Source organism: Mangifera indica, chromosome 15 (genome assembly GCF_011075055.1).
Source record: "Mangifera indica cultivar Alphonso chromosome 15, CATAS_Mindica_2.1, whole genome shotgun sequence".
NCBI lineage: Eukaryota > Viridiplantae > Streptophyta > Magnoliopsida > Sapindales > Anacardiaceae > Mangifera > Mangifera indica.
This window is the reverse complement of record NC_058151.1, coordinates 3,135,421-3,161,690: the sequence shown is the minus strand read 5'-3', so window position 1 is coordinate 3,161,690 and position 26,270 is coordinate 3,135,421. Positions and strand designations below refer to the sequence as shown.

The following is a 26,270-nucleotide window of genomic DNA, read 5'->3' as shown; positions in this document are numbered from 1 at the left end:
AGAGTTCAACTGTCAATTATTAACCACCATTAACTGCCCTTTGGTAGTCAACTAAAAATAACACTAACTCACTATTTTAAATACCACAAATAACATGTATTAATCATCTTAATATATATAACAAAAAATATAAATAAATTTAAAAAAACGTGAATAATTTAAAACTATAAAAATATGTTAATACTTTAAGCATATATAATAATGTAAAAGGACAAGGATAAGACAAGGATGGTGATGGCAATAAGGAAGCCAAGGAGAGGATATATGTATTCCTATCTCTGACTCATCTCTGATTATAGGAATATTTTTCGTTCATGCTCTCTTCCTCATTTCTATTAGAGAATCTCCTTTCCTTTAGGGTCAGGATAAAACCGAGACCTTAAATTCAGATTAAAATTGCTATCTCTATTGCTTGAACATCCTTGTCATTTGATGATTCTAAAAATGTAAAACCACAACATGTCCAAACATTTTTCATTTCTTAAAATCTAATTGTGATAATGGTTGTTTTTGTTCACATTTGTTTTTTTTTTTTTTTGAATGTAAAATCTTTTAATTTGAAACCACGTACTGTAATTATCAGTGCTATATATACACGTAATAGAATATATAAATAGTATGTTATCGTATAATTAAGTATTATTTTATCTTTAATTTAAATCACTGAATTATATAAGAATATATAATCTGTATTTTCAATTATATACTAAAAAAATATATACACATAATTTCATTGTATTGTAATACAAAATCCTGATAATTCTATAATGGGCTTCTTGTGGGCTCATTGCCATGTCTTGGATGAACCCAATTACAACATCGGTTCGGTCCATCTGTGTCAATTATGCACTGAGGATTTTCAATAGGATGATTTGAAAAATCACATTAACTAAGAATTTAAGAGCCCAAATTTATTTGTACATATATTTTCATAGATTTATCTTTATTATTCATAACACTCGTCTTAATCAATTATTAAAATATACCAATTTTGGACAAAAAAAATTAACAAAATTGATTAAACACTAAATTTTTTTAGAAATGTTTAAGTTTAATCTTTTATCATATTTATGAAATTCTAACTTACTTGATATAACAGTTCGATTGTGAGTCTATTTATTATATCTTAAAAGTAATTTAATTATAGGTTTGATCATTTATTTGTCTAACTAATACAGAATATATATATATATAAGTTTGGTTAAAAATATAAGAAATTGATAAGATATATATTTTTTTAATTTTTAAAAAATTATATAAATTTCCTAATTTCTCTCAGCCCGCTAGATTTCAATTCTTCAAATTTATTTATCTATTTATTTTCTAACTTTCTCCGTTATTAACACCAAACTCGTATCCCAAATTGTGATTGGAACTCACAGATTGCGACACGTGGCAGGATAACTGTTGGGTTTAAACTACCATTAAACTTAATTAACTTCATAATCATCTCTTTTCCACTCACAATCACAAACTGTAACTTCCTAGACACAACCTAACCAAACTCCAACTCCTCTTGATAAACAACAGCACCAACCAAAATATTTTCGAAATTGTAGAAGATTCTCAGTCACATTGTAATCAAAAACCCTAATAACAAAATTATGATTCTCTGAAATTTTGCATTTTGTGATTTTCCTATTACTTTCTCGAGAAAAAATGGACAAACCCCTTTATGTTCATCGTTTTCGTTACCATTTTTCCATCACCAAAGTTCTCTTTTGGTCTTTGCTTTCTGTTTCCCTTGTTTACTTCTTCTTCTACCACCCTCCATCTTCTTCCGTCGACTCTTCTCGCCGCCGGCTATGGGGCGGCGCCGATTGGGAGTATCGCGTGCTCCACTCTGCCCGCCCCCGCTCGCGCGCCGGCGGTCGCGTGGTTCTTGTCACTGGGGCCGCTGGCTTTATCGGCACCCACGTGTCCGCCGCATTGCGCAGACGCGGAGACGGCGTTGTTGGCCTCGACAATTTTAATGACTACTATGACTCGTCACTGAAACGTGGACGCGCTTCGCTTCTTGAACGCGCAGGTGTGTTTATTGTTGAAGGTGATATTAATGATTCTTTGTTGTTGAAAAGGCTTTTTGGGTTAGTTAAATTTAGCCATGTTATGCATTTAGCGGCTCAGGCCGGTGTTCGTTATGCGATGAAGAATCCAAGTTCTTATGTCAACAGTAACATTGCTGGGTTTATTAGCGTGCTTGAAGTTTGTAAAAATGCCAATCCTCAGCCTGCAATTATATGGGCTTCTTCCAGTTCAGTTTATGGACTTAATTCTAAAACACCCTTTTCGGAGAAAGACCGGACGGATCAGCCATCGAGTTTATATGCTGCTACTAAGAAGGCAGGTGAAGCAATTGCACATACTTATAATCACATTTATGGTTTGTCAATTACTGGTTTGAGATTTTTCACTGTGTATGGTCCGTGGGGTAGGCCAGATATGGCGTATTTCTTTTTCACTAGGAATATTTTGAAAAGAAAGAATGTGGTGATATTTGAAGGTCCTAATCACAGTACTGTGGCCAGGGATTTCACCTACATTGATGATATTGTGAAGGGTTGCTTGGCTGCTCTGGATACTGCGATGAAGAGTACAGGGAGTGGTGGGAAGAAGAGGGGGCCAGCGCAATTGAGAGTGTTTAATCTTGGGAATACGACGCCTGAGCCTGTTGGTAAGCTTGTTAGCACATTGGAGAGGTTGTTGAAGGTGAAGGCGAAGAAGATTGTGTTACCAATGCCCGCAAATGGGGATGTGTTGTTTACTCATGCTAATGTTAGTTTGGCACAGAAGGAGCTTGGGTATAAGCCCACGACAGATTTGCAGACTGGGTTGAAGAAGTTTGTGAGATGGTATTTAGACTACTATTCTCCATCAAGGAAGAAGAGTGCTGTGTAAATGAGTTCTTTTGTGGATCTGTGGTATTTGATCTGATTCTTGATACTTGAACCACTATAGTGACATTTCATGGTTGATGTGCATTCTAACCAGAAGCATCTCTCTTATATTCCAAGTATATATGTATTTTTTTGCCTATGATTTGTAGTTTAGTCATCACAGTCATGACCTGTTAATTTGGGACATGTGACTATCTGAAAATTTCTATAATCATCATTTGGACTTCGTAGTTTCAATAATAGCATGCCCCTGGCTTGGGCTTTCCTGTGAAATCATTGTCTTCTACATGTTGCTGTAAAGAATGTATGCTTAATTATCTTTTGGGTGTTGTTTTTTCAGCAATAGCAATATGAAAATGGAAGTTTTCTCTCAGTTTTTGGCCATCTAAGTATTGATTTAATATAATGGTTGCATTAATGTAGAGTTACACCAAGGAGTGGATCATTTGGCTCTACTATTGGGTGACTTTGTATTTTTCTTATGAAAAGAACTATGAGCACAATCATGATGTGATTGTTTACTTTTTTTTCTCATTTCAAAGTCACTCAATCAAATACTACCATATAAAGATGCACCTAGTTTTGAGAGCTTATACACTAGACTATAGGAGATTGAACACGCATAGGTGGATATTGGAGTGCACCAAAAATCAAAGGTTCTAACTTGTGCATGCCTTGGCGTACTCATCTCTCATTGTGCAGGACTGAAATTAGGAAGTTGGACAAATAGCTCTGAATTTTGTTTCAAATGAAGGAATGCTTGATTTATTTTGTGCTTCATGTATGATAGTTGTTTATTGTTACTGGATTTTATTTTTAGCCTGAACAATTTGCCTGCTTTGGATAGATTTTGGGTGGAAGATTCTTATTACTGCAATCTCTGGATACTGTGGTGGATGGTGTATCTTCATTTCCAGCTTTCCCCTCAACTCCAACTTTCCCATTTTGGTTACAGTTTCCCTTTTCACCCATCTTCTCTTTCTAACCCTTTCCACCCAATCTCTCTTTTCTCATCATTTTTTTCAATGTTAGGAATTTGTTGTCTAAAAGACAAATGATTTGTGTGGAGACAAATTGTTAGTTCAAACAACGAACATACATTAAGAATACACTAAAAATAAATTGCAAAATAAAGACAGTTTTCTTTTTAAGAAGTTAAGGTGCTTATATAGGCGCCAACAATATAAATATATTGGCAATTGCAATAGCATTAACTTTTTTTATTTATAAGCTGAAACTTTAAGTGAAACCAATATTTAAATACTGTACCAGAGATAATAATTTTAGATCATTTGTTAACAATGTTGTATTTTATTTTTAATATGTTTAAACAATAAATTAAATCAAACCAAATTATAATTTCTCTGTTTGGTTTTACCTGATTTAAAGTATAAAATATTTCGATATAAGATTTTTCCAAAATTTTTTTCCATTTTGTTTGAAAATTTTTCTAAATCATGTTAAATTGGATCACACACACCACTAAGAGTAGACTAGAAATAAGGTTCAACTTTATAACATTCTGGGCCAATAACTTGATCTATTATCAAGATATTATTCATTTTGAATATATATTTTATCACAGTTTTGCTTTTAAGTTTTACAACTCAAAATACGTTTTGACAATTTAAAAAACTCATAAATTATTTAACTAGTCAAATATTTTCATCTCTAACTAATGTGAGATGCACACATGTCTAATATCTCTTTTATATTTTATTGATGTGAGATTTGTTTTAGTGTCATCACTGAGGTTTGCTTCACCATTACTTAAGAGAACAAACAGAGCTGCTCTGATACTATTGTAGCATTTTTTATTCAATAACTCGACTCACTGTTAAAATATTATTTACTTTGAATATGCAGTCAATCATAATTTTGTAATATATAATCATGATGAGAATAAAACTACGATGATAATAATTTCATTTTTAATTAGTATAACAAATAACATATAAATTATTTTAAAATAATTATATCTAAAGACATTTAAGTAAAATAATTTGTTAATATTATTTTATTATCTTTATCCAAATATAATTATAATTTATATTCAAAAAAACAGAAGGTAAGGTTTAGAACTTGGGCCGAGTCGAAACTCCAATAAAATAACTGGGCGGCCCATTACCTATCCAAAGAGATTGAGATCGAAACAAAAACCCTAACCCTACCAATGCGCTACCCATATATAACCGTCACAAAATTTTAATGGAACCTGCCATTGTTTAGCTGCTGCAGCTCCTTTCTCTCTCACAGTCTAGGTATCTCTCTCCCTCTTCTTCTACATCTATGTTTTACATAATCTTAACTTTGTTTTGTTTATGTGGCTTGTGTTATGTATTGTTCTTTCGTGTTTCAACACTCGAAGGTTGATGTCAATCTGCAGATTAAATTAATTGGTTTATATTATTGAAACCCACTTGTTAATTACATATTTTGATTGAATTCATTTGGTTACGATTTTTTCAGTAAACCCTAGAATTTTCTGCAAACAATGGCGGCCTACGGAATGAAACCAACTAAGCCGGGTTTGGAGGAGCCGCAAGAACAGATTCACAAGATTAGAATCACTCTCTCCTCCAAGAATGTGAAAAATCTGGAGAAAGGTATTTTTTTTTTTTGTCTTTATTTTACAATTCAATCAGACCCATGTGATAAAATATGTATTTCACATTTATGATGCTTTATTATCAGATTATAGCCGTTGTTGTAATAGTTTTGATTGGATAGTGATCTTTGTTATCACTGCTCTATGATTTTTTTTATGTATATGGATTTGAAGTAGACTAGCAACTTTATGTAATGTTAGGAATTTCATTATTTATTCTTATCGCTTTAATTTTTTGGTTATATTAGTCTGTGCGGATTTAGTTCGTGGTGCCAAGGATAAGAGGTTGAGGGTTAAGGGACCTGTGAGAATGCCAACCAAGGTTCTTCACATTACCACTAGGAAGTCTCCTTGTGGTGAAGGTATAGATCTCAAGGCCATTTAAGTATATTTGAATCCAATTAGTTGCTTGGGTTTCTTCTGTTAATTTTGTTCTGCCATTGATAGTTCTTTAAAATGCATACAAGGGATCGTCTCCTTGGGGAGATCTTCTGTTAGCCTCTTTTTAATATTTGTAACATTAATATTATTAATTGAAGAAATATGTGAACCTGAAAGAATTTGACATGTTCCACGATGCTTTTTAGCTGAGTATCATTAAAAAAAGAGTTGGTGAATAATTTTTGATTTGGAGACCATTTCAGTCTTTTCAAGAGTTTTCATATGCATCGTTGTAGTACATCATATGATTCTGTTCTGACTATTAATGTATAAATGACCTACTACGAGTTGTCACCCAAAAGGTTTATAGGCCCTTCAGGGGCTGTGATGGTCCTTATTTCTATATTATGCAATACCGTTTTATGATATTGTGAAATTGACATAGCAAGCACTATTAAATTAAGAGTGGCTTTCATGCTTTTGTCTGTAAAGGTAACAATATGGCCATGTTATTTTCAGGAACCAACACTTGGGATAGATTTGAGCTTCGTGTTCACAAGAGAGTTATTGACCTCTTCAGCTCCCCTGATGTGGTGAAGCAGATCACTTCCATTACAATTGAACCTGGTGTTGAGGTGGAAGTTACTATTGCCGATTCTTAAATTTTGTCAACTTCCTTTCTGGCACTGTTTAGTTTTAGTGAATCAGATTCAATCATCCCTTCATGTCATATTCTGCTTAAAATATAATTGTTAAGATTTAATGTTTTTAATGGTTGTTGTAGGTGAAAACTTTAGCTTGTTTTTGCCATTTTATTTTTAACGTTAACGGTATGCTCTATGTTTTGTGGAGAGGGATTTTGTTTGCATGCAGTTTTCTTTCTTTAAGTTGATATTTTGGATGTTTAATTTTGATATAAAGTATTATTTCATCATCTCATGCAAAATTGTATTAAGATAATTGACTCAACATGCAGCGGCTCATGGTTTGACATTTATAATGGATTTTTATAATCTGCCAGTTTGTTCTTGTTTGCCCTCTGGTGTTGCTAATCTGGCCAGTCGGTGTTGACTTGATTTCCATCTTTTTGGACCAAGATCAACTGAGCTTAAGAAATAAAGTGCAAGTCATCAATTCATGGCTTTATCTGATTGTTTTGGATGGGTGTCATTTTTGGATGGCTCACTGTTTACACGATAATTTTTAATATGGTGAGGCACTTGTAATACATAGTATAAGTGTGTACAAAGATCTAACTCTAGAACTTGTTAATGATAAATTAATAATAGATAAGATATTTTCAGATATGGAGTAGCCTTATCAAAGGTGTGCTTCATGCCTAGGTGATGATGAAGCTGATCAATTTTCATCAAGTGTAAGTGGGAAAAGTTGTTATCGGAGTTTTTGAATCTATCATCCGACATCGGCTTTGACGCATGTGATAACTATGGGATTAACAATTGAGTAATATCATGTGAGTCTATTTTTAATACCGTATATAGCAAATTCCACTCAAGACAGTGCAACAAGTCAGCCAACGCAGTCAGTACTACTGATTCTGCTGGAGAAATTCCAATACATATCCTCTTCCCAGGCCCAAACAGTACAAGTTGAACTTGTTTCCTCGTTATTCAATTTCTTTAGCATCTTTGAGGAAGCTGTCAGGCTAAAACTTCAATGGGTTTTCTGGCTGGTCAGGGTCTCTCTGTATAGCCCGCACGTCAAGGGAAAATCTTGAACCATTTAGGAACAGAGTGCAAGTTACATTGGACTTAGCCGGACAAGGAGTGCAGTGCAATCACAGTGTCTGCTTTAGTCGTGGTGGTGTTTTTTTTTTCTTGGTAATGAGAGATCCCATCTGTATTCGTTAGACAATAAACTTGGAACAAGTAACTAGACCTACAATCATTGTTTCAAGGTTTCACAAGTGTTAACCTATATCTTCCTAGTTTTGTTAGTCTTGGAGCCAAAGAAACTTATTTTCAAAATCTAATTTATTTAGGGTAAGCTCTGCTTTAGTGTTGCTTTGAATAATGCAGTTTGGGAAGATGAAGTTCTTCCACAATCTTGTCATTCCCTACAACTTCCTCCAACTCCTTACAGGCTTTTCTCATAATCTCTGGATGAAGCAGTGGTGAACAACACTCCATGACCAGTAAATACATTAATCTACCATCCACAACATATCGTAAAACAAAAATGTAAAGTAAAAGAAGAAAAGTTCCTAATCAAAATATTTAGCATAAACAAACAAAGCCTTGATTCGGTTGGTTGATGAGGATGATTCATTATCTACTTCCTGTTTGAAAGTTTGTAATTAACTTTGGCAAAAAATGCAAGAAACTGCAAGAGGAGAGGATTACTGGAAATACCTCAACCTTTCTTATTATTAATCACTGATTTTACAGAAAACAAAGCAATTAATTTATAGAACTTTAGTTGTAACTAACTGAATCCATCTCCACCGTGCATTAATAAAAATAGAAAAATAACAAAATCAGGAATTCATTTTAGCTGTTTGATTGACTGACTGATTTCGGTTGAAGTTTCGCCTCAAGAAGCTATAGAGAGAATGAAAAAAGCCACTCTTTTGTGCGTTTTGCATTTTAAAACAAAACGCACCGTTTTGTCTTCAATACTTAACACTGCTTTAGTAGGTCCAGTTGCAGAAAATCCTCTTTGCTTCTGCCTTCACGTCGTCCTTTTCACTCTCTAGATTATTTACTTTCACCTATTTTCAATTATCAACTAGAACATTCTATCGAACCATTCCATTATCTTCTTCAATCTTGAACGAAGTAAGTACTTTGTTAATCGAACCGAGCAAGGAGAGGGAAAACATCATAAATGTTGGGTGTTGTGAAGTGCGAAAATTATATCAAGTAATAGCCAACTTACTTGTACTTCCATAATAAAATTATATCAAGTTGGTTTTTTAGGTTTGAGGGAAAACAAACATAAGAACTGGTTGATCACTTCGGTTTTCAAAAGTTTTGATGACATTTTTCTATCCCAAATCAAATTCTCTTAATGGAAAAAAAAAAAGAAAGAAAACCCTGTTATAACTCTGAATTAATAAAATTACTATATTATTTATTATTATTATTTCATTTATCATGAAATTACCATACTAACCTCCTTTTCTCTTTTTCTTTTTTTTCTTTGGTCTCCATTAAGACTTTTGTACTTGCAACAGTCGTCAACCTTGATCTTGATTTTAACACTCATAATTGTACCATTGATGCCTCGGTAATTGTGTCTCCCCCACAATGACCCTGATGTCTACCTTAATTTAATCTCTATCTATAAAATTTTCAACCACTTTAAATACTTCAAAAACTCTCTCTAGAGCTATACTAGAATCATTATCATTTCCACCATGAACATGTTGAATATTGCATCGGTACTTAAGGAATAGTTCCTTCACATGAGTAAGAAATCGATGCATATTCACTGGTCGGCCTCGTGATGTGTATGAAAAATTGCAAATGTCTTGCATTGTTTTTCAGAGTTAGCATCTCAATGTCTTTTGGTGGGCATCAAGAAGGCATCATGGTAGACTTTTGCAGCTTATTCTTTTATGGTCGTCAACCTGTTAATGTTTAGAGTAGTTTTTCTTCAATTGCTTGTACAAGTGCAGGGGAAAGGTTTGGACCTACAACCAGGTTTGGTTTGGTATGCTATTGCCAGATCCCAAATCCAATCATTCATTTGAGGATTTCACAGCTCATCAACTTAAACCAACCCATAGAGTTAAGTGATCTCTTGACTTGAATGCACCTATATTCTACAATGTTTTCTTTGCAGCTAGGGAAATCCATTAGCGGAGGGGTGTCAGGATTTGGGTTTTCTTATTGTTTAGATTGTTTTCTGTTTTAATAATCCCTATTACGTAGGGTAGTTTCTAGCTTTGACTCATTCTCTGCTCTTTACCACGTTAATATAAAACGTTGGCTGTTTTTTCTCAGTTAGTTATTGTACGGCTATTTATTAGCCAATGTTGTTGATCAATGGTGGAATTCAAGTTTTTATTCTCAACATTCTGGTATCAGAGCCCCCACTGGGCTTGAAGAAACAAAGCAGCAACTTTTGTGATTTGCAACAGCAAGGGAGATGACGATTGAAGGGAATTTTGTGCAACCTACTATTCCTCGCTTTGATGGTCATTACGATCATTGGAGCATGTTGATGGAAAACATTTTAAGATCCAAGGAGTATTGGAGTCTTGTGGAGACTGGTTATGTCGAGCCAGAAAGCGAAGTAGTGTTGACAGAGGCACAACAGAAGAAACTTGATGAGATGAAGCTGAAAGACTTGAAGGTGAAAAATTATCTATTTCAGGCTATCGATCGAACTATTTTAGAAACCATCTTACAGAAGAACACATCTAAACAGATATAGGATTCCATGAAAAAGAAGTATGAGGGCAATGCAAGGGTAAAATGATCCATTCTTCAAGCTCTTCGCAAAGAGTCTGAAACTCTTGAGATGAAATCCGGTGAAGGTGTCTCTGATTATTTCTCAAGAGTGATGTCTGTTGTCAACAAGATGAGAGTTTATGGTGAACAAGTGAGCGATGTTACAATAGTAGAAAAGATACTGCGATCATTAAGCGACCAGTTCAATTATATTGTTTGCTCAATTGAAGAATCAAAGGACATTGATCACCTGTCAATCGATGAATTGCAAAGTTCGTTAATTGTTCACGAGCAGAAATTTCATAGGCATAAAGGAGAAGAGCAGGCATTGAAGACAACTCATGAGGAAAGTACAGGAGGAAGAAATCGTGGTTGCAGATCCTCTCAAGGAAGAGGCGGAGGCAGAGGACGACAATTCTTCAACAAAGCTACCGTAGAATGCTACAATTGTCACCAACTTGGACACTTTCGATATGAGTGCCCAAGATATGACAAAGAGGCCAATTATGCTGAACTTGAAGAAGAAGCGATGTTGCTGATGTCTTATGTTGAGATAAATGAAGCTAAAAAGGAAGGTGTTTGGTTCTTAAATTCGGGCTGCAACAACCATATGTGTGGAGATAAAGCTCTCTTCTATGACCTCAATGAAAGCTTCAGGCAAACAGTGAAGCTAGGAAACAACTCAAAATTGATAGTGATGGGGAAGGGTAATATAAGGTTAAAAGTGAATGGATTCATTCATATAGTCGCTGAGGTATTTTATATACCTAAATTGAAAAATAATTTATTGAGCATTGGCCAGCTACAGAAGAAAGGTTTAGCGATTCTTATTCAACATGACACGTGTAAAATCTATCATCTTGAGAAGGGCTTGATCAGTCAAGCAGAGATGACTGCCAATAGAATGTTTATCTTGTTAGCTGAACCAAAGAAACTAGCTTGTTTTCACACAACTACACAAGGCTTATCTCATCTCTAGCATTGCCGATATGGACACTTAAGTCACAAAGGATTGAGGACTCTTCAAAACAAGAAGATGGTGAATGGACTACCACAATTTGAAGCTTTAAAAACTGTATGCACTGATTGCATGGTTGGTAAGCAACATAGAGACCCAATTCCAAATAAGAGCACTTAGAGAGCATCTTCGAAACTTCAACTCATTCATGCTGACATATGTGGCCTTATCACACCAGTCTCAAATAGCAAAAAAAGGTATCTAATTAGCTTCATTGATGATTTTAGTCGAAAGGTATGGATTTACCTTTTGGTTGAAAAATCTGAAGCTTTAGTTATCTTCAAACAATATAAGAGTTGTGTTGAGAAAGAAACAGGTTCCTATATTAAATGTTTGCATACTGATTGAGGGGGTGAGTTCACTTCACAAGAGTTTAATGAATTTTGTAAAGAAAATGGCATCAAGAGGCAGTTGACAGCAGCTTACACTCCACAACAGAATAGAGTTGTAGAGAGGAAGAATCGAACCATCATGAATATGGTTCGAAGTATGCTTTCAGAGAGAAAGATTCCAAAGACTTTTTGTCCAGAAGCTGTGAATTAGATAGTGCATATTCTAAACCGAAGTCCTACTCTAGCAGTAAAGAACATAACTCCGGAGGAAGCTTAGAGTGGAGTCAAGCCGTCGGTTGGACATTTTCGAATGTTTGGTTGTATCTCACATGTTCATGTACCAGATGTTAAGAGAACTAAGTTGGAAGACAAAAGTCTTACTTGTGTGTTGTTAGGAGTTAGTGAAGAATCTAAAGCTTACAAGCTCTATGATCCAAAAGCCAAGAAGATCATAATTAGCAGGGATGTAGTTTTTGAAGAGGACAAATCTTGGGATTGGGATAAAAGCTATGAAGAACAGGTGGTAGCTGTGTTGGAATGGGGAGATGATGAAGGAAATATTGCTGCAAATAATGAAGGTGAGGTCGAGAATGAAGATGAAAATAGTATAGAAGACGTTGCTATTGTTTCCCCAAATCCAGTAGATGAAGAAAGTTTACCTAGTTCGAATGAAGGAAGAGTAAAAAGGCCACCGATATGGATGAAAGATTATGAAACGGGTGAAGGTCTATCTGAAGAAGAAAATGAGACTAATTTAACATTTTTTACGTCTGCAGATCCCATTTCTTTTGAAAAGGCTGTGAAAAGTGCAAAATGGAAAGTTGCTATGGATTCAAAAATAAAATCCATAGAAAAGAATGATACTTGGGTGCTAACTGACTTACCTGCAGGTGCAAAGAAGATTGGTGTTAAATGGATTTACAAAACAAAGCTTAACGAGCATGGAGAGGTAGACAAATACAAAGCACGTCTTGTAGCAAAACGCTATACGCAACAACATGGAATTGATTACACAGAGGTTTTTGCACCAGTGGCAAGGATGGATACAATTCGAATGATTATTGCTCTTGCAGCTCAAAAGAGTTGGACGATTTACCAACTAGATGTGAAATCAGCCTTTCTCCATGGAAAGCTAAGTGAAGAGGTGTTTGTTGAGCAACCGCAAGGCTATGAGCAGAAAGACAATCCGTACAACGTGTACAAATTGAAGAAAGCGTTATACAGACTCAAATAAGCTCCACGAGCTTGGTTTAGTCGTATAGAAGCACATTTTGTGAATGAAGGCTTTGAGAAGTGCCACAGTGAACATACTTTGTTTGTCAAAACAAGCAAAGGAGGTAAAATTTTAATTGTAAGTGTATATGTTGATAACCTTCTTTTTACTGGAAATGATGAATTGATGTTTTATGAGTTCAAGAGGTCTATGTTGCATGAGTTTGATATGACCGATTTGGGAAAGATGAGGTACTTTCTTGGAGTTGAAGTGTTACAAGAAACTGATGGTATTTACATCAGTCAAAAGAAATATGCCTTAGATGTGTTAAAAAAATTTGGGGTGGAGGAGAGCAATTCTGTTCATAGTCCGATTGTTCTAGGTTTTAAAGTCTTCAAAGATGAAAATGGAGTCAAGGTTAATGCAACATTCTTCAAGCAAGTGGTAGGAAGTCTTATGTATTTAACAGCAACTCGACCTGACTTAATGTTTGTAGTGAGTTTAATTAATATATACATAAGGCAACCAACTGAGCTTCACTTACAAGCAGCAAAGAGGGTGTTAAGATATTTGAGAGGCACAACAAATCTTGGGATCCTTTACAAGAAGGGAGGGAATAATAAATTAATTGTTTTTACTGATAGTGACTATGCTGGTGATTTGGAAGATAGGAAAAGCACATCAAGGTATGTGTTCATGTTGAGTTCTGGTGTTGTGTCTTGGTCTTCTAAAAAACAACCTGTTGTTTCACTCTCCACAACTGAAGCTGAGTTCATAGCCGCAACATCTTGTGCATGTCAAGCCGTTTGGATGAGGAGAATCTTGGAGAAGCTCAGTTATATACAAGGTAAATGTACTACTGTGTTTTGTGATAATAGTTCAACAATTAAATTATCAAAGAATCCAGTGATGCATGGACGAAGCAAACACATAGATGTTCACTTTCATTTTCTGCATGATCTTACTACGACAAGCGTAGTGGAGTTAGTTCATTGTGGCACATAAGACCAGATTGCAGATATGATGACCAAGCCTCTCAAACTTGACACGTTTTTGAAGTTGAGAGAATTGATGGGTGTTCGTGAAGTTCCAGATGTAAACTAATTACTATTAAGCTTGACACATTTCTTGATGGGTGTTTTTCATAGTAAACTAATTAATGTTAGTAATTAGTTTAAGGGAGGGTGTCAGGATTTGGGCTTTCTTATTGTTTAGATTGTTTTCTGTTTTAATAATTCCTATTACGTAGGGTAGTTTCTAGCTTTGACTCATTCTCTGCTCTTTACCACGTTAATATAAAACATGGGCTATTTTTTCTCAGTTAGTTATTGTAAGGCTATTTATTAGCCAATGTTATTGATCAATGGTGGAATTCAAGTTTTTATTCTCAACAGGGGGACCTCCATGCCTTTCTCTTCTTCTAACGAGTCATCAAGTGACACAAAAAGAGAAGGGATAAGGTAAGCCAATATGAATCTTCCAAGGCGCCACATCAAATTCTCAAGTGGGATCTTATTTAAAACGTTGCTCTTGCTTTCATTCGAAGGATTCAACTCATTATCCATCACCTTCTCATTAGCTTTTCATTGAACTTTAATCGAATAGAAAGAAGGGTTCTGTGATGTAGCGGGTTTGGTGAAGCAGTTAATCAAAATATTGAATAGGCTTTCAATAGGCAGAAATGAAAATGATTTGGCCAACTTTTCTTTCATTTTTATTTTTTTCAAATTTTAGGATATTGAAATTAACTATATCACCTTTTTACTGTACATTGAGTTTAATTTGATCGAAAAAATGCGAATAATAACATCAATATTATACATGGTGGATTTTTCCACCACATGTTTTGACTTTGGCAATGGGAATGCATTAATAGCTTTAAAACTTAGCTTGGAAGAAAGTTATTTTTACTCGCTGGAGAGGCGGTAATTCCCCTATAAATACCTCCCTTCTCTTCATGTAATAGACACACGTTTCTTCACACTTCCTTGTTTTCCTCTTGCTTCTTTCTTCCTTTTGTCGTGGGTTTGGCTTAATAAAATCATAATTTTCATTTGGCAAGTCAATCACTTTGCCATTTATTTTATTATATTTATAACATGTTATCAGCACCATAACTTAGGTATATTATATCTTTCTATTTAATTTTTTATTATAATTATACTCTATTTGTAACCCGAAGTTTACAAAATTATAAATCTGGACCTGAAGTCCTGAAACCCTTGAATCTAGACCTGAAGTCTGAAATATCATAAATCTAGACCCAAAGTCCTGAATATTATTTGTAACCTAAATATTACAAAATTATGAATCTAGACTTGAAATCCTGAATATCATGAATCTGAATTTGAAATCCTGAATGTCCTTCGTAACCCGAAGTTTACAAAATTATAAATTTAGACCTGAAGTCATAAATCTCATTTGTAACCTGAAGTTTACAAAAATCAAGAATCTGGACCAGAAGTCCTGATATTATTTAAATATTTATTTTTATTGTATTTCATTTATTCGAATATTTATTTATTTGCATCTTTAGTTATTTGTATTTTTATTTATTTGAATCTTTATTTTTATTTATATCCGATTTACAACCTGAAATTTGTAAAATCATGAGAATGTATATATGGGCCTGAAGTCTCAAGTTTTACGATTTACAATTTGAAGTTTGTAAAATCATAAGAATACATATATATGGATCAAAAGTCTCAAGTTTCATCAAAGTCTTTATTTTATAATAATAATATCACCTTTACAACCTGAAGTTTGCATAAAGTGTGAAAAATACAGACTTGAAGTTCAAAATATAATCAAAATACTATTATAAATATTAATTACAAAACCAAAAGTTTTGTAGATATGGGATAATATATGGACCTGAAACCTCCAAAATTAGTCTCAATATTTCTTCTACAAAATCAGCTATTTTGTAAATATGAGATAATATTTGAACCTGAAGTATCAAAGATTAACTCATATATATTGTCTATAAAACCAGAAGTTTTGTAAATATAACAATAATTGAACCTGAAGTTTCTAAAATTGGATGGATAATATTAAATGAGTTTTTTGCATGAGTCTCCAACTATAAAATTTATGAGTCTTGAAAAACTAACTAAATAAAATGACCCAGAATGACAAATACAAGACTATTATTCTTCGGCGTCATATCTCAAAAGGATTGCAAACCGAAATATGGATATAATAATAAATCCATTAGTATAGTGACAAATATGCCCAAAATTGTTATAAGTTCATCATATATATTTTGGAGTCGTAAATATTATTTTGTCTTTCAATATCATGTTTTCTTCCTTTCAATATTTTGTGTACATTATAACTAACGTAATTTTTAAATGAAAGGAAATGAACTCCAAAATTGAAGCGTTGACTTCAAAAGCTGATATGGGAGACGTGTTTGATGGACAGTACAACAACGCACACAATTCTCAAAGAAAAGAAATTTTTCTTAACTTTAGCATTAATTGAAACTAAAGTAAATACTATATAAGGATCAATTAATCTGATAGAAGGCTACGAAAAAGCCACAATTATGTGACACAATAAGACCAGATTAAACATCGATGATACATTATATTCAAGTAGATCCAGAAGAAATCTACTGAGTTTTAAAGATATAAGAAAAAATGGTTATCATCTTGAAACCATGAGTGAGAATGATACAGAATTCATTTATATAACTAGTAATGCCTCCAGAAGAAGGCTTATACTAGAAAAATTGTCTGCTTTATCACCTGGATTGTATTATACAATCATAAAGACAATTGAAATCTACGCAGTATCAAACCAGAAGTTTGTTCATCCAAAAATATTTATGCTTTGACATGATCGTTTAGGCCACCTAGGATCTACAATGATGCATAGAATTATTGAAAATTCACATGTACATACATTATAGAATCATAAAATTTTATTGTCCAGTGAACAATTCTGCACTGTCTGTTCTCAAGACAAATTGGTAATAAGAGTATCTCCCTCTAAAATTGGAGGTGAATCCTCATCATTCCTGCAAAGGATTCAATGGGATATATGTGGACCCATTCATCCATCAAGTGGGTCATTTCGTTTTTTTATGGTCTTAATTGATGCATCTGTACGATGGTTTCATGTTTGTTTATTGTCTACTCGAAATGTTGCATTTGCTAAATTGTTAACATAAATTATCAAATTAAAGACACATTTCACAAATTATTCGATCAAGTGAATACAGCTAGATAATGCTGATGAATTTACATCCAAAATATTTGATGATTATTGCATGTATATAGGGATTGAGGTTGAGCATTCAGTCCCGCATGTCCACACACAGAATGAATTAGCTGAGTCTCTTATCAAACGACTTCAGGTAATTGCACGCACTTTATTACTAAAAAGTCAATTACCTATTTTTATGTGGGGACATGCTATATTACATGCTGCAGCGTTAATTTGCTTGCGATCTTCTTCTTATTATCAATATTTTTCCCTACAATCGGTCATTGGTCACCAACCTGATGTATTTCATTTGAGAATATTTGGTTGTATAATATATGTCCCTATTGCGTTTTCTCAACGCACAAAAATAGGACCCCAACGTCGTTTGAGAATATATGTTGGATATAATTCACCATCCATTATCAAGTATCTGAAACTATTAACAAGTGATCTTTTTACTACACGATTTACAAATTGTTACTTTAATGAGACAATTTTTCTATCTTTAGGGGAAAAGAAAATGCGTCTTGAAGCTAGACATAAACTTACTTGATATATAATTACCATGTCTCATTTAGATCCTCGTACATCCCAAAATGACACTGAAATACAAAGAATAGTGCGATTACAAATTATTGTCAATCAAATGTCTGATGCATTTATAGATATGACAAAAGTGATAAGATAATATGTTACAACTGCTAATGCACCAGCAAGAATCAATGTGATTGTTGAACAGTTCATTCGAACCGTGACTGATCAATCTATTACACGCCAGAAGCGTGATAGACTTGTTCGATCGAAGGTCACTGTCCCTCGAAAAAGAAAGGCAAATAATCAAACAAATATTACTCATGATGATCCTAAGATAATTGAAAAATCCACTATCTAATATTCCTCTAGAAGAGGTTATAGTCCCTGAAGAGACTCAAGCCCCTGAAGTGACACAAGTCCTTGAAGTGACACAATCCCCTGAAATGATACAAAATCTTGAAGAACAGGAAAATGAGAATATTGAAATATCTTTAAATTATGTTCATATACGAGAAATGTGGAATCGTGAAACAATTATAGTTGATGATATATTTTCATTTGCAGTAGCTACTGAAATTCTGAATGATGATGATTTTGAATCACGTACTGTGGCTGAGTGCAAACAAAGACATGATTAACTTACATGGGAAGAAGCAATTCAAACAGAATTAACTTCTCTAGTAAAACGTCAAGTGTTTGAGACTGTAGTTCCAACACCTCAAGACGTATAACCCGTTGGATATAAATGAGTATTTGTGAGAAAAAAAATGAGAAAAATGAAATTACTAGAGATAAAGTCAGGTTTGTAGCCCAAGACTTTTCATAATGGCCCTTTATAGACTTTGATGAAACATATGCACCTATGATGGATATAATCACATTCAGATATTTAAGCAGTTTAACAGTCTCTGAAGGACCGGATATGCGTCTAATGGACGTAATTACTACTTATTTGTATAGAAATTTGGACACTGAAATTTACATGAAACTCCTTGAACGATACAAATTGCCTGAACCAAAAAGAGTCAATTCAAGAGGTTTATACTCAATTAAATTGCAACGATCATTGTACGAATTAAAACAATCCGAACGTATGTGGTACAATCGTCTTAGTGAATATTTAAAAAAAGATGACTATGTGAATGATCCTATATACCCATGTGTCTTTATCAAAAGGTCATAATTGAGATTTTTCATTATAGCAGTTTATGTTGATGATATTAATTTAATTAGGACTCTTGAAGAGCTCTAAAAAATTGTTGAATATCTGAAAAAAGAATTTGAAATAAAGGATTTAGGGAAAACAAAATATTATCTCGGCCTGCAGATCGAACACAATTCAAACGGAATACTTATTCATCAATCAACGTATATTGAAAAATTATAAAAACACTTTAATATGGATAACGCTTATTCTTGAGCACCCAATGGTTGTTCGATCTCTTGATCCAAAAAATGATCAATTTCGTCATAAAGATGAAGATGAAAAGATATTTGGTCTTGAAGTACCATATCTTAATGTCATTGGAGCCTTATTATATTTAGCCTAATGCACGAGACTGGATATATCATTCATAGTTAATTTATTGCCTGATTTAGCTCTGCACCAACCCGTCACCACTAGAACGGAATTAAATATATATTTCGTTACCTATATGGAACTAGAGATTTAAGATTATTCTATTCTGTTAAATCCCCTAAAAATCCTAGTTTGGTTGGATATGCAGATGCTGGTTATTTTTCTGACCTCCATAAGGTCTGTTCACAAACGGGATATGTTTTCATTTATAATGACACAACTATATCACGACGCTCTACCAAGCAGACTTTGATTGCAACTTCTTCAAATCATTTAGAGATTTTAACTCTCCATGAAGCCAGTCGAGAATGTATATGGTTACGATCTGTCATCCATCATATCTGAAATATATGTAGTCTTCTTTCTACAATAGACACTCCTTCCATATTATATGAAGACAATGCAGCATGTATAGCTCAAATTAGAAGTGGATACATCAAAGGAGACAGAACTAAACACATCTCACCAAAGTTCTTTTACACTCATAAGCTCCAGCAGAGCAAAAAAATTAATGTCAAGCAAATAAGATCCAATGAGAATCTTGCAGATTTATTCACTAAGACACTGTCGACATTGACCTTTAAGAAGTTAGTATATAATATCGATATGCGACGGCTCAACAAGCAATCAAGTTAATCATACTATAAAGAGGGAGCATTCATCACGCAAAAGTATGAAGTTTATCAAATATTGGACAAAAGGTGCACTGTACTCTTTTTTCCTTCACTAAGTTTTGTCCCACTGAGTTTTCCTAGTAAGGTTTTTAATAAGGCAGTTTAAGCACGTCCAACGCCAACTTACAGGACATTTAATAATTATATTCCTTTGTTTTGGTTTTTATCCCACTAGGTTTTTCCTTAGCAAGGTTAATATAATTATCTGTAAGTGGTGAAAATCCAAGGAGGAGTATTATACATGGTGGATTTTTCCACCACATGTTTTGACTTTGGCAATGGGAATGCATTAATGGCTTTAGAAACTTAGCTTGGAAGAAAGTTATTTTTACTGGCTGAAAAGGCGGCAATTCTCCTATAAATACCCCCCTCTCTTTATGTAATAGACACACGTTTCTTCACACTTCCTTGTTTTCCTCTTGCTTCTTTCTTCTTTTTGCCGTAGGTTTGACTTAATAAAATCATAATTTTCATTTGGCAAATCAATCACTTTGCCATTTATTTTATTATATTTATAACAATCAACAAATAAAAGTGTTTTTTAACCAAAACTAAGATAAAAACCCTATTATCAACTTATGTAAAACATATCATGTATTAAAAATTTAATTTTTTAAATAATATATAAAATATTGCATCGTATCATATAATTCAATTTTTAAAAAATAAAATAATAAAAAAACTTAATCGATATATTATTATTTTAAAAAATATCACAAATGTTCTTAAAAATTTAAAATTTTTCATATATATCCTTATTATATCATCATTTTTTTTTAAACTATATCAATTCATATTAATAATATATATCATGTTGTATTAATTCGATACATATAATATGTATCATTTTTTACCTATATCGTATCATATTATAGGGTATTAATAACTATAGTGGGAACCAATTGGTTAATTTATTTTTGAGTGAATTATTTCATGCCTCCCCTGCGGTTCACTAAAAGAAATTAAAAAAGGAAAAAAGAAAAAAGAATCTCCCGCCTTGAGTAAAGCTGTGAAGATGAGTGAGAACACAACAGCCCACCACCAGAATGAGACGCAGAGGGCAAAATAATCATTTTAGTTCGACATAGAATGATCCTCCTTCCATTAACAATCATCCTCTAAAGGTGCATACAAATCCAGAACAAGTTTCGTAAGTAATTCAAATTAAAGTTTCACAAGCGTGATAGAAATTCAAACCTAAGACTTATCTCTAAAAGTTCTGATGCTTTATCAGTTTTGTTAACCTCTGATATCACATTCATCCATATCTTTGGTACTTCTACATTAATTGTTTGTTAAAATAAGGTTAAAAGGCAAATCACATGAAAAATGGACTCCAATGCCCTAAACACGCTACTCATTTAAGTGACATTAGAATTGTCTACACACATGTACAGTGATAATCTCTATGCAGTGCATACCAATTGACATGGGCTAGAAAGAGAACGCCTGGCTAACCTCTGCCATACTACGAATTGACAGACAGGTATAAGGCTCACTAATGGCTGCCATCACTCTCATGTTCCATCTCCTCTGCATCCTCAAAGCGGTGATCATTAATTTGAAGCTGCAACGCATATCAAAGTGAAAACCGAGGGAACAAGTTATTCAAGGTGTAAAAGAAGCCAATACAAACTTCAACTGAGCACTAGACATTTTAGAGGTTTAAAACAATTTTCGAACAAAAAGAAAATTTTGTGTTGATTGTAAACAATAAATCTAATCAATAATCATCCAAATATGATTTGAAGATCATAGTGCACACAAAAATATTTAAATATGTGAGGCTCAATTGAGTGACCCAATCCTCCTTTTAAAGCCCAACATCTCTGCTCCCCTACCCCCTAATAAATAATCCAAGGTGAGAATCTTGGTACTCGACAAGTCCACCTTCAAACAAGGCTCTCACTGGTCTATGGCGACACCATACTTCTCATACACATGCTTAAGTCCAAGACATGGACACCATTGTAAAAGAACCCCAGATATTCAATGAAAAATAGTAGGATATTAGATGAATTGACCCCATCCTTGAGAAGAATTCGAATAAAAACTTGGAAGAACCAAACCCTAAAAAGTAACTGTTGACATTAGATAGTCTAAACTTATATAACCCCACACTAAATACTCATACTTTCTGATTTGGGATTCAAATCTCATATCTTATACTGAAGATCGTAATATATCACCAAACTCCACAACCTCGATACCCATGTGGACCGGTTATGCACTAGCTTTTTACTAACCTTGGGTGAATACTGTAATATTGGTATCATCACCCACATCACACGGTTGCAACAAAGATACATGATGGTCTTTCAGATACCAAACGATACGAGCTTTAAAAAAATCACACCTCAAAAGTTAGATATTTAGATTGAAAAGTCTAAAACTATATAAACCTTACACCAAAAATCCATAATTTTTGATGTAGATTACAAATCTTATACTTTATACTTGAGATCGTAATAAATTCTCTCTCCCCCTAATCATCCAATATGAGACTATTGCAAGTCAAACAATTACGCAGAAAATGTTAAATAAAAGATCTTGTATTATTTACATAAAAACAATAATCACTTTTATTATACTTAAAATTATATTTTATTAAACTTGATCTTTTAATGAAGATAATTAGTACCAATTTTTTTTTTTTAAATTCTATGGATTTAGGGCTTTCCTTCTAACTCCTAAGAACATTAAGGGATCTTCAAGTCACTTATAAATCTTCTCCTACCTTAATATCCTAATATGCTCTCCGGATTTGGTGTCAACTTTTACTAACAAGCAAATCACTGCTCCACTTCTCTAGTAACCTTTAATTTCTTCTTCTTTTTCAAGACCTAATGAGGGAAGCTCAGAGTCATCAACTAGAACAGAATTCCCACTTCTAAAAATTCAATCTACCTTAAAACCTGTTGATCCTCTGAAACGATAGTGCATAAAATATTTCCAAATAAAAAACATTTCTTCACTCTTCACCTATCTTAAACCACTCATTTATTTCATATAAAGTTTTGAGCATAAGACAGCTCTAAAATTCCTGGTCTGTCACTACAGCACAAATTACATCACATTCTAAGAGGAAAATTTTTTTTTTCAGTTATCTTTTCTTCAGCCTTCTTATTTTTAATCTAATTATTTTTATGAACACATCAAATTATAAGCAGGCAAACTAAATGTTCAGGTAATTTTTTGTTGTTGATACTCACCTTATAGATAGACTGGTAAAAAAAAAAATGATAAATCAAAATTCAAAGCAAACAATGTAAGAAATTAGATTTAAGAACTCTAAGCAGAAAGCAGCTTGTGATATGGACATGCACAGCCATACCTGAAGCACTGTGTTAGCTAGGTCATGATCTCCATTTGAATGACCAATTGAGTTTGTTGGATCCTGAAAAAAATGCCATCCAGAATCTTCTCCTACTGGACATAACAAGTTTTTTTTTAAGGACAAAATGACCACAGCTATACACATAAAGGACATAATTTTTCAGAGGACATAAACGCTGCTCCATTCCATACCTGAAGCCTCATTTTCCAGCTGATCGGCACTAAAAATCCAATTGTGCCCTTCTGCTTCATCTAATGAAGGCATATGAGAATAAAGAGAATCAATATTAAACTAAAATGCAGGCATGAGAATACAGCATCAAGTAGCTAAATTTACATTAATCTATTCAAATATACATGTTTAAAAAAAAAACTCACCTTCAATAGGTTCGGGATTGAGCTCAGCACACTCACAGAAGATCTCAAACAGGGTATCCACTACACACATTTAGTCAGAGAAATGTCAGTATTTACAATCAAACCAAAGGCAGCCAACCAGAAAATATAAAAATAACAGCAAGAAGAGCATAGAGAGAATTAATCTTTCATCAAAAAGATCAAATAATTACATAAGCTAGCATCGGAAGGAACAAGTCTCATCTCCGTGACTTTGCATAAGTCTAAGACTTCACCAGATTCTGAATCTGACCCCTCCTCATCCTCTTCTTCAACAACAGCTTCAGTTTCAATCTTAGAACAAATAACAACATTTATCAAATACATAGAACGAAATAATTTGATGTAAAATATTTAATAGAGGCAGTTGAACAGTCCCAACCTGAGTGTAAATACAAGGAGAGGTATAGGCCTCTGGATCCCTGGAAACGGCGTGAAGAGACAGAGACAAGAAATCAACAGCATAACCTTTTGTCTTATCAACATCACTCAACCATATAACTTGCCTACAGAACCCCCACAACCAACCAATCATAAGTAAAAATTTGGAAAAATATAGAAATTTCTAAATTAATTGCTTTGAAAAAAAAGAACTGAACGTAGTAATTTAAATGTAATTTAAGATTAAGTAAGCAAGAGGAGATAGAGAGAGTACTTAGAGGTGATGTAGAGACTGCCAGGCGAGTCGGGAGGGCGATTTCCCAGGACGATGGAGACGGAAGGCTGGACGTGCATAAGTTCCTCGCCATTGTCGGTGTCGAGAATTGGCTGTCCAGCACCGTCGCCGGTTCTCTGGATGAATTGTCTAAGCCCTAAAACCATTCTGTAAAATCCTCGTGTCACTTCAGTTGTGTTTGCCCTCAGGCTTCAGCCTTTTTAGGTTTTTCTTTCCTAAACTGAAAAAAAAATATTATATCAACTCAAATTGTGACTTTGCCTACCTCTGAAAAAGCCCGGCAGACAGAGCCCACCCAAGGTTTGTTACAAATTCAAAGTGACATCCGTAAGTTATTAAAATCTAAATAATCACTTATAAAATATTAAAATTAACAAAAATAGTTAATTTTAAAAGTAAAATTATTATTTAATTAGTAATATATTAAAAATAATAAAATAATATCTATTTCTCTCACAGATTCAAAAAATTAACAATTTTTTTTTAAATTAAACTTTAAACAATCATATTTTTTTTGTTAGGTTTTATATTTTCTAACAAGTTTTCTCTAATCTTATCTCTCTCTAATGACTGTTTTGTCTTTCTCTCCCTTCCTTGGAGTTTTTGCCAGAGATAAAGACTTCAGAGATATATGAGAAGGGAGAGTCGATCACCAAAGAAACTTGCTAGAAAATATAAAATTTAGTAGAGAAAAAATGTGATTTTTCAATTTTTTTTGATGAGATTGTTAGTTTTCTAAATCTATAGAAAAAATAAATAATATTTTATTATTTTTAATTTATTATTAATTAAATGATGATTTTACTTTTAAAACTAACTGTGTTTATTATTTTCAATATCATATAGGAGAGAGTTTTAGTTTTTAATAGTCAACGGATACTAGTTTGAGTTATAATAAACCATGGGTGGGAATATGTTTTCTAGCTATAAAAAAATAATGAAAAAATTACGTCACCTTTAGATGTGTTTGCAAAATTCCCACGACAATATTTTCAAAAGAGCTTTAATTAATTTGAAATATTTATTTGAATTTTTCATTTTTTATATTTTCGATAATTTATTTTTTAAAATGGAACGTCCACAAAAATATCATATTCGTTGCAATTAGATTTTCTATCTTTGTTGAGAATTAGACACCACTATTTTACACCCCAATTAATTATATGTTATGGACATGTTTTCACCTTTAAAATAAAAAAAATTATAAATTATTATATTCTGTTAAATTTTATTATTAAATTTCGTGACATTTTAAAACAAAAGAAAAAAAATTTAATATCAACTTTTAAAATTTAAAAATCAATGTGTAATTATTTTTATCCCTTATAATAAAATTAAAATGACAAAATTACTTTAATTTTTTTTTTTTTTTTGTATCTATGTTTTTCTAGTTGTCAACGATTGAACTTCCACTTGCATACTTGGAAGATGGTCATCAAAGATATTGAGATGAATCTTTGTTGCGACGATGGTCTTTAAGTTTCCAACATGCTCACACGATTATAGTGCTCAATCATAACACCTTATATTCGCATAAGACATCACTATCAGTCATTGCAGTATGTTTCGATGACTACTTGTCTGCTATTGAAAGGTGGGCTCACTTATCGTAAAAATGCTTATTGAAACCAGCCATGGTGATGATGGTGATGCTTTTAATGTTAGTCTTGGTGATGGTGGTGATGCTTTTAGCGTTGGTGTTGGATTGGTCGAGGTGACATTGAGACTATGTAATTGTTGAGAGGGGTGTGACTAATTTTGGGTGCGATTTGGCAGTTTCTTGGCATGGTAGAGATGGTGCTTCTAGCAGTGGTGTTGAGTTAGTTCCAGTGGTGATGGTGTTAGATTTATAAAGCCAACTCCAGAGTACGAGAGCTCGATTTGAACCGGTTTCAAGCCTACCAATTATCGAGCGGCAGTGAGGAATAAGTGTGAGCCAAAAAAAAAAACACACTTCTGTAGCATACTTTCTCACAAAATCAGCTTCCACAGTTCT

General features: G+C 33.4%; 3 protein-coding genes across 4 annotated transcripts; 2 read left to right on the top strand and 1 right to left on the bottom strand.

Moving 5' to 3' along the window:
• The first annotated feature begins 1,468 nt into the window (after window positions 1–1,468).
• Window positions 1,469–3,270, top strand: LOC123197474 (UDP-glucuronate 4-epimerase 2-like). Its single transcript, XM_044611795.1, has one exon. The coding sequence runs from the start codon at window positions 1,660–1,662 to the stop codon at window positions 2,896–2,898; it is 1,239 nt and encodes a 412-aa protein (XP_044467730.1). The 5' UTR covers window positions 1,469–1,659; the 3' UTR covers window positions 2,899–3,270.
• A 1,747-nt stretch (window positions 3,271–5,017) lies between these two features.
• On the top strand, window positions 5,018–6,820 carry LOC123197281 (40S ribosomal protein S20-2-like). Its single transcript, XM_044611502.1, has 4 exons — window positions 5,018–5,158; window positions 5,367–5,503; window positions 5,754–5,867; window positions 6,406–6,820. Exons 2-4 carry the CDS (start codon window positions 5,392–5,394, stop codon window positions 6,546–6,548), a joined length of 369 nt encoding a protein of 122 aa, XP_044467437.1. The 5' UTR covers window positions 5,018–5,158; window positions 5,367–5,391; the 3' UTR covers window positions 6,549–6,820.
• A 14,118-nt stretch (window positions 6,821–20,938) lies between these two features.
• On the bottom strand, window positions 20,939–24,508 carry LOC123197254 (chloride conductance regulatory protein ICln). 2 transcript variants are annotated; one of them, XM_044611459.1, is made up of 7 exons: window positions 24,254–24,508; window positions 23,981–24,104; window positions 23,772–23,892; window positions 23,581–23,640; window positions 23,395–23,454; window positions 23,201–23,295; window positions 20,939–21,433 (listed from the first exon to the last, which is right to left on the bottom strand). In XM_044611459.1, exons 1-7 carry the CDS (start codon window positions 24,418–24,420, stop codon window positions 21,365–21,367), a joined length of 696 nt encoding a protein of 231 aa, XP_044467394.1. In that variant the 5' UTR covers window positions 24,421–24,508; the 3' UTR covers window positions 20,939–21,364. The 2 variants fall into 2 exon arrangements, with proteins under 2 accessions (XP_044467394.1, XP_044467395.1); XM_044611460.1 differs by having other exon boundaries at window positions 23,201–23,292.
• Window positions 24,509–26,270: the final 1,762 nt, after the last annotated feature.

Excerpts from the sequence above, each read along its gene's own strand:
- LOC123197281 (XM_044611502.1), top strand. The coding sequence starts at position 5,392 with ATGGCGGCCTACGGAATGAAACCAACTAAGCCGGGTTTGGAGGAGCCG. Across the intron at positions 5,504-5,753 it reads TGTGAAAAATCTGGAGAAAG|TCTGTGCGGATTTAGTTCGT; the intron begins GTATTTTTTTTT and ends TGGTTATATTAG. Across the intron at positions 5,868-6,405 it reads GAAGTCTCCTTGTGGTGAAG|GAACCAACACTTGGGATAGA; the intron begins GTATAGATCTCA and ends TGTTATTTTCAG.
- LOC123197474 (XM_044611795.1), top strand. The coding sequence starts at position 1,660 with ATGGACAAACCCCTTTATGTTCATCGTTTTCGTTACCATTTTTCCATC.
- LOC123197254 (XM_044611459.1), bottom strand. The coding sequence starts at position 24,420 with ATGGTTTTAGGGCTTAGACAATTCATCCAGAGAACCGGCGACGGTGCT. Across the intron at positions 23,893-23,980 it reads CTCCTTGTATTTACACTCAG|ATTGAAACTGAAGCTGTTGT; the intron begins GTTGGGACTGTT and ends ATTTGTTCTAAG. Across the intron at positions 23,296-23,394 it reads GCTGGAAAATGAGGCTTCAG|TAGGAGAAGATTCTGGATGG; the intron begins GTATGGAATGGA and ends TGTTATGTCCAG.